Consider the following 8,741-nt stretch of genomic DNA (forward strand, 5'->3'; position numbering starts at 1 on the left):
AGGACTGCCTCCTGTCCCACTCTCCCCATCCCCATACTCCAGGCTCAAAGCCCTCCTTCAAGCTGGAAGATGCAGAGATGAGTCCTGAGAATACCAGGCCTATCTTCTGTTCCAGTGAGACTCTCCCTAACAGGTTCCGTCACTCCTGGCATCATGGAAAGACCCACAGAATCCTCTCTTTTCCCTGGGTTCATTATTCTGAACAACATCTCAACTTTGTTCCTTGTTGGAATCTGATCCAGGGCTCTGACTAGAGTTAGAGATGGTTGTTTTATCCTGGCCATAGAAGCTGACCACAGGAACCACAGACAGGGTCCTGGCTGAGGCTGTCATACCTATGTCAGGAGATAACTTTCCAGCTAAGTCCAATGCTGGCACTGTTGCTATTGGACTTCTCCACTCAGGGCTGTGAAATACCAGGCTCCAGAGAGCCCCCCACTCCTCATACCTCCTGTTCTTCCCATTCCTCGTCAAAAGAAAAAGGCTCCTTGATTTCTCTAGAAGGCCAGCTCAGAATCCCATAGCTACATGTCCCCTTGTCTTATTCTAGCAGGCTGTGTCCGCCTCTCTCGTGAAACCTCCAGGGAAGCTTGGATTCTTTTTCACAAAGTCAATTGTGTTTGTTTTAAGACAGGATCTCATAGCCTGAGCTTGTCTTATATGCTCAATGATGCCTTGCTAAAGGTAGCAATTTTATTTATTCTCTGTTCTGAGTACTAAACTCTGGGTCTTGTACACAACAGGCAATCACTGTACTCAGCTCTATTCCTAGCTCTCAAAGAAATAATTCTCAAGCCTATGATGAATGATGTGTTTCCCCCAGTCCCTAGCACAAGGCAGGGCACACAGTTGCTGCTCTTGAAGAAAGCTACCCACTAGGCTTTCCTGGCAGCTGCATCATGGCATCTCCACAGTAAGGTTTGGTCTAGGGGGGCTCAGGTGCACACGCCCAGGCAGAAGGCTGCCAAGACCTCTGTATCTACAGCTCCAAGAACAGCAATATTGTTTGATCTCCACAGACATCTGCTCCTTGTCCTGCTTTGAGAAGACAAGCTGGGACCTGTCTTATTCTTATTCTTGAGAAGTCTTATTCTTGCAGGACCTGTGCAAATGACCCTTCTCAGACACCTTCTCTGACATTGCCCCACTACTTCCAAGGAGAGCTGATCACTGGAGTGGCTCTGGTCTGCTTCTCCTTGTTAATGTGAGAGCAGAGAGCCAGGCACACAGAAGATATCCGGTGGCTTTGGAAAACAGGCAACGTGGGAAAGCCCATCTTGGGCAGATGGGAAAGCTGAGATATCTTAGAATAAAGGACTCATTAGGTGCCCAGAAAAAGTAATGGAGACAAGCTCTGCGGCCAGGCCTCCTGTCGTCTGCATAGCCACGGAGCTCAGCTCCCAGTCAACAGAGGGCTGACATCCACAAGGGATGAATTTCACAAATGCTGCTCAACTGTAGAGACTGGTTGCTCCAGCATTCTCTCCACTGCCCTGCTGCCTGCTCCTCATCACTTTCTCTTCCTCCTCCTCAGCACCATCACCACTCCCTCTTCCCTGATGGACGAGGAGCCTCTTCCTCCTATTCATCCTCAGTCTTCACCTCTGTGCCTCAAAGAGATGCCCCAAAGGCAGAGGATGGGAATCGCAGATATAAGCCTAAGCTAACGAGAAGGTGGATCCCCTCTAGTTGACACTCCCAGGCATGATGGCCCTAAAATAGGGTTTGGTAAGCCTGATACCCAAGGAGCCAGGCACAGAGAAGTATTTGTGACCACTGAGGAATAAATTAAAATATAGCCACATGGAAAAAAGCAAGCACCACATCTATTGGAGAAGTTGGCAGAGCCTTGAAGTGAGAGTTCCGGGGGCTTGGCCCTACTATGCCCCTCTTTTCCCTGCTGTGGGCTGTCTCCATTCCCCACCCTTCCCTTCCCCTGCCAGGCACACCTTCCCTCCTGGCCCTGTTGGAGAAGAGAGGAGGTGGGGCCAGGCTTGCAGTAGTTTTTGGGTAGTACTTGAGCAGCAACAGAAACCTCCAGTGTCTTAACAGAGAGGAGTGGACGGTGTGAGAGAAAGCTCTTCCAGGAGTCTAGTCAGAAAGGAAACTGGGTCTTTTTCGTCCCAACACCTGGCCCTGGCCCATAGCTGAACCAGTCCAGAGAACACAGCAGTAAATCAAAGCTAGATAATACTTGATCTAGGAAGCCCCCTGAGGTCACATCCTCACTGGATCTCTCTGGGGGAAAACTGCTCAAGCTACGGGAGTGGAATGAGAGACTCTCACCTCGGTTCAGGCCTCCAAGGGCCGAGTGTGCTCCATGGACACATCAGGTAGATTTATGATTGGAGTTATAGATGAGTGAAGGGCAGTGGGGAGGGATGTCCTGCAGCCACACTCTTCCGTGTCTATCCAGGCCTCTGTGCGACAAAATCTAGCCTCAAGCTGTCTCTGGACCTTCATCTCATGCCTAGATGGGCATGTGGCCACGCCCCTTTCTAGAGCCCTGGACTCATGGCAAATTAGGGAAGAGGTGCTGAAAAAAAAGTTTCACCTCTGGGAATACTCTGCCTGCTCGCTCTTGAGCACCGGGCCCTCCAAGGCTGCAGAAATGCTAGAGAATGCAGGTAGGGGCGTCCTGAAAGGAGCTGCACTGTTTCCACGCAGGGTGGGGAAAACTACAGCCTAGACAGTGTGGGCGGTGGGGAATTAGTTGCTGGGGTGCTCACAACCCACGAACTCAAAGGAGCGAAGGCGAGGAGAAGGACGTGTGCAAGGCTTCTCGGCTGAAGGCAACCGGTGGGAGCCCAGCGAGATTGGCCGCCCACACTGGGAGGGGGCTCCGCGCGAGGCTGCTGTAGACCACTGCCAGGCTCCGCTGTGCCAGCGCACACCGCTGCCTCCCACTCACTGCCGATGCTGCCAAGGTCTCCACTGAAGCCGCTGAGACCAGACAGAGAGGAACTCACCGCTCCTCTCAGCCTGGCGCGCCCACCCTCCCGGAGCCCCTACCTTGAGGTTGTTGACTGATCCAGCTCTCTCCCAGGTGAGGCATGAGCTGGACCAACCCCTAGAATACCTGAACCCTGGGACTCCCCTCAGGAGTCAGCGGGGTCACAGCAGGGAAGTATCCGCACTCTCAGGCAAGTGAAGTTGCAGAAATTGGGGGAAGGGAATGCTGATAAGTGGGCAAGGACTCTGGGGGGATTGCTGAAGGAAAATGGGGGGGGGTGCTTATCCTGCTCTAAACTCTGAGAGAAAGGAAGGTACCAGAGAAGGGACCAGGAACCTCTGGTCTTGTGAAAACAAGTTTAAAAGAAAAAGAGGGAGAAGAACAGGAGACAGACAGACTGGTTGCCTTGGTTCCCCTACTCTACCCTGGTCCCTGCTGCTCTTAACAGTTGAGTCTATCCTATAGCTTCCCTTGACCCCTATGCTTTCCCCATTGCCCAAAGCAGAGAGAAGCTGGCAGACAGCAACTCCAAATCTGAGAGTCTCGTGAAACCTGGAAGACAGCCTTCCTTGGCTTCTCTGACCAGTGTCCCTTTCCATTGTGTCACTAAGAATCACAGAGCACTGAGAAGAGACCGGCACCTCAGGTAGGGCCTGTAGACACAGGAAGCCCCATGACTAGGGGACCCTGAACTGAGTGGCACACCATCTGCACAGGAAGCTAGAGCTGGGGGAACTCGCTGAGGACGGAGCTGACCTGGAGACCAGCTCTGGAAAGCTGCTGAGCTCAGCCCCAGAGAAGAATCAAGAGGGTTTCCTGGAGGAATCTGGGCTGGAGGAGTTCTAAAGATAAGAAGAAATTGAGAATGAGCAAGGTCAATTACTGGGGCAGGAGAAAAGGGGATGCATTGCAAAGATCCATGTCAGGGATCTAAAAGGCCCCAAGAGGGGTTGCAGGTGTGTGGAGAGAGCCCATGGGTGAAGGGGGGACCAGGGCCAAACTTGGGTCCTGAGTTTGTGGCCTTTTAAAACGGGAGCAACAGTAAAGAAATCTGTATAAAGAGGCAGTGTTCCCAAGTAGTATGGCTCAAGAGGCTTCAAAAGCAAAAGGTAAATGCTGAACAATGTTCGGGAAGCTCAGTGACAAGGGGCGGTGACATTGATGAATAGAGGCAGGAACATGATGGGACAGAAACCAGACTCGCATGGCCCTTGTAGGCCAGGTAGCCAAGAAAGAAAGAGACTGCTTAACTCAAAACCAAGCTAGGACAGGGAAGAGGGGTAAGTGGCGCTAGACACCAAGCCTCAGAAGGAGGTGAAGGGAGGACAGCCCCACTCCAGCAGCCTAAAGTCTCCCCCGAGCATCCCTCTTACTGCTCCAGGTAGCTGAGTTATGGTTGTGAAGGCAGAAGTCTAGACTAAGTCTGCCTGTGCAGGTCCCCTAGGAACCAGGAGCACATCTGAGAGCATCAGGAAGAACTGAGAGGAAATAAAAGACCCAAGGCAGCAGAGCCACCATTGCCTGGTGTGTACAAAGGTTGGTCTAACGGACACAGGGCTGTGACTGAGGTAGAGTTCTTTGTCCCTTGGGCCATCTATTGCGCTTAAACGAGAGCCTGTGTAGACCTTTTAAATGGGACTCCTACCTCACGGGTAGGTGTGTGACAGTGAAATGGCCCGTGAGGGGGTCTGGAACTGCTTGCTGGCTAGAGGCATGAAGATCACTGTAAACGGAGGGCATCATGGGAGCCTCTGAGTCAGAACTCCTCACCCGATGACCTCTCCTGGGTCCACTGGTCTCAGGCACCTCACTCACACACCATTACTACCAAGCACGGGGTATCTAGAGACACAAGTGCTAAGCAGAAGCTCCCTCCTTCAGATGGGAATATGTCAGCCCATGTCTGCAGTTCTCCATGCAATACATCAGTGTCCTGGGTACGTTTGGTCCATGAGTGTGCATGCAGTAAGTGAGGGTGGTGGGTGTCACACACTGGGAGACCGGATGATAGGGTCCAGGAGTCACACACACAAACTAGAAAGCCAGGCCTTCCAAACTTCCTCCTTCTCGGGCATTGTTTCTAGGTCGGTGTGTGTGGGGGGTGGTGTTTGCATATGTCAGAGGGTTGGAAAACTTCTAGCCATTAACTGGGAAGGGATGATATTATCTCTCTGGACCCTGGGGAGGCAGAATCCATTTGAAAAGAGCTGAGAACTTTCAGTGTAGTGAATAAACCCCAGTAGGGAATGAGTAACAGCAATGGTTGGAGTTGAGGAGACAGTGACCACTAGTCTGGGCTTCCAAAGGAGAGGCCCTGCCCAAACTTTAGGAACTAAGGGGGGGGGGAGAAGAGTTCCCACTCAAAGGACAACAAGGGCTTTGACTGAGCAAAAAGACTGGTCACACATAGAGGACAAGGCAGAACCAGTGGCTAATATCTTTGTCAAAGTCCTGAGGTTTTTTACTCAGAGGATCTTAGAGCAGGAGCCAGGGCTGGAGGTCTAGCAGCTGCTGCCAAAGCTAGACAGTTGCTCTTATCCAACACAAAGTCTCAGAGCCATCGTCTGATATAGGATGGCATACGGGCTTCAGGCAGAAACTTTCCCCCAAGGAGCTAGCTCTTACCTCCCCCTGCTGATGACCACCCCAGGTACTAATGGTTGTCTGAGTAATTGCAATCAATGGCTGCAGTCTAGCTTTAGTTCGGTTTGTTTGTCTTTTGTTTGTTTGTTTGAGACAGGGTTTCTCTGTGTAGCCTTGGCTGTTCTGGAACTCTGTAGACCAGGCTGGCCTTGAACTCAGAGACCTGCCTGCCTCTGCCTTCCAAGTGCTGGTATCAAAGGATATGTGCCACCATCAGATGGTTCAACTACAGGCTTTAAAAAAAAGTGTGTGTGTGTGTGTGTGTGTGTGATATCTGAGGAACATGATGTTTTTCTCTGACCTAAATGTTACTACACACACACACACACACACACACACAGAGAGAGAGAGAGAGAGAGAGAGAGAGAGAGAGAGACAGACAGACAGAGAAAGAGAGGGACAGAGAGAGAGACAGACAGAGAAAGAGAGGGACAGAGAAAGAGAGAGAGAGAGAGAGAGAGAGAGAATATCAGAACCCAGGTACAACAGTGACTTCTTAGGGAACAGCTTAATTCAACCCAAAGCAAAGAATTTGCAGAAATGATTAAGTACAGTCATATTACTGGTCAGCAGGTTTCTTTTATGATACTTTGTGATGTTTTGATAGGAATTTCTAAACAGGCTCCTATTTCTACCTTCACAAACCTCAGGAAGTTGAGCTTGGGGCATCAGATTGACAAGAGACCTCGGTTCAGAGATAACCATCACCCACGATACCCCTCCTTTTATGTTCGGACAGCTAACTAAGGTCAGGGTCCTGAGTAGAGGTCCTAGCTATTCCAAGTCGCCCATCAGCTCAAAATCCAAACCTGATTACTTCCCATCCCCAAGCTCCTTCCCCGCCTCTTCCCCAAACTGCTTCTACACCAGACTCCCAGACAGAGATCACAAGGTCTTCCTGGCCAGAGGCAGGGCAACAGAGAGAGGGAACTGTTTAGCTAGGATCATGAGTAGCAGATGTCAGTGGTCAGCACCCTGGATGTGTTGGGAAAAGCTCAGCGACAGCCTCCCTCCATGACTTCACTGCAAGCCTCAATTTCTCCCATCCATGCATAATACATAATATGAGGTCATAGGCATCAAGACCTGGAGATGTGTTGATCTGCTCAAGTAAGGAAACTCCATCTGGTACAGCAGCTGCAATGGGAGTTACTCCCTGATTTAGTTTTCGATAGTCAACTGTCACTCTCCATGACCCATCTGTCTTCTGCACTGGCCAGATAGGAGAGTTAAAGGGAGATGTGGGAACCACCACCCCTGCATCTTTCAAGTCCATGATAGTGGCAGTAATTTCTGCAGTTCCTCCAGGAATCCGATACTCCTTTTGATTCACTACTTTCTTTGGCTAATATCGCATGTGTGGAGGTCAGAGGGCAACTTTTCACCTGGTTCCTTCCTACCCTGTTGCTTTAAGCTATAAGGTGGAGTCTCTCTTGCTTCTGCCTCTGTTCTGTGCACCCTAGGCTAGCTGTGCAGTGAGCTTCCAGATGGTTCTCCTGACTCACCTCCCATCTTGCAATAGGGGTGCTGAAATTACAGATGCTGGCCCCCACATCTGGTTTTTTACTTGCTTCCGGGACATTTTACTTGTGTTCCAGGAATCAGACTCAGGTCATCAGCCTTGGGTAGCAAGCACTTTTGTCTACTGAACCACTCCCCCTGGCCCCCTAGATAAGGCTTTTGAAGCTGGGTCCAACTGCAGAATCCTAGGTGGTAAAGTGCAGGCAGGCCTGGAAGTTACTAGAATGTACTGTCTAGAAAGGGGTCAGAGGTCCAGATCATGGGGAACGGCCCCCTCAGTGAACATCAGTTACATCATACTCACAGGCCACATTGCTAAGTCTATCAGAGCATAGATAGGGGCAGACAGCAGGTCTCGTAGGTCCTGGGTCTAGCTCTTGGGTAAACTAGACATTTCTGTGCTTCATTTTCTTCGAAGGAACAAGAAGAAACTAGACCAGATTATCCCCAGGCCTCCACCACTTGGAGGGTGGGAGGGCTGTTTAAAACCCCAAAACTACCAAAGGGTTCATTAAACAAAGACCTACACTTTGCAATCAGTCTCTTAATTACAGCCTGAAGGCTTCCTGGAGGAGAGGTGAGGGTAAGATTAGCAGTGGGGAACTCCAGGGACTAGATAGAGAAACAATCTGCAGATTCTTTCCTTTGGATGGGTTATTTCCCAGGGCTGTTCAAGATGTCCTGGGCAACTTGCTGACTCTGCGGGCAGCCAAAGAAATGAACCCAGGTTGGAGGTTAATAAGCTCCTTCCCCTCTCACTCACACTCTTGCTGTGTGCCTGCAGGACCCTGACATGTGTGGCATTCTGGGCAGGCAGCAAGACAGAGCTTGACTCGCAGGGCGTGTGTATGTGTGTGGCCCATGCTGCAAGCAAAGAAGAGATCAGAGCCCCTGGCCCCAGCGCCCCCAGGCCGTTCCCGAAGCCTTCTGCGGGGCCTGCCATCGCCCGCTCTATGCTGTGCCTGTGGCTTGTGCGTGCTGCTGGCAGGTCTGAACGTGACGCTGGTAGGAGCCTTCGCAGCCTTCCTGCCGGGACACAACACGCCGCTGGTAGTGGGGCCCGCGCTGCTCGTGCTGGCTCTTGGCTTCTTTGCTGCCTGCTGCATGTGCAGCCGCCGGGGCTCCGTGCCCCGTGCGCGCTCCTCTGCCACCACGGGTCAGGGTGGTGGGCGTCCAGGGACTGTGGCACTAGAGATGGAGAGCAGCGAGCGCACGGCGCAGGACACGACGGCGGTGCAGCTCAGTCCAGACGCCTCGGCCCCATCCTCCTGCCGCTCCAGCCCTGGCCCGGGCCTCTTTGCCCTGGACCCTCCGGTACCTGCAACCGTGGCCCCCTACTTGCCGCGCACCGAAGGGACCCAGCTCAACTTCCCTAGGGACCCGGCTACCTCCTAGTGGGTCAGGAGAAGCGAGCGCGTGGGGGTGAGGGAATGTGGGGGGATGCTATAGAGGGAAGGGGAGGCCCAGGGACCAGCACAAGAGGCCTCATCTATACCATCTCTAGGGAGAATGTAGTGATGTGGGATTGGATCTTACACTCCAAAGAGAGCAGCGCTTTGATCTCCCAGGTGGGGTCTCCAAACTCTATCCTCCTCTCTTTCTCTCCACACTGATGAAACTGTAC

The 8,741-nt window shown here is 51.9% G+C and overlaps 1 protein-coding gene across 1 annotated transcript; it reads left to right on the forward strand.

Moving 5' to 3' along the window:
- Positions 1-7,978: 7,978 nt before the first annotated feature.
- Positions 7,979-8,512, forward strand: TMEM275 (transmembrane protein 275; the record flags this gene model as incomplete). The annotated part of the gene is made up of 1 exon (XM_080920632.1): positions 7,979-8,512. The coding sequence occupies one exon, from the start codon at positions 7,979-7,981 to the stop codon at positions 8,510-8,512; it is 534 nt and encodes a 177-aa protein (XP_080776758.1).
- Between the last annotated feature and the right edge of the window lie 229 nt (positions 8,513-8,741).

This window comes from Micromys minutus (assembly GCF_963924665.1).
Source record: "Micromys minutus genome assembly, chromosome: 9".
Taxonomy (NCBI): domain Eukaryota; kingdom Metazoa; phylum Chordata; class Mammalia; order Rodentia; family Muridae; genus Micromys; species Micromys minutus.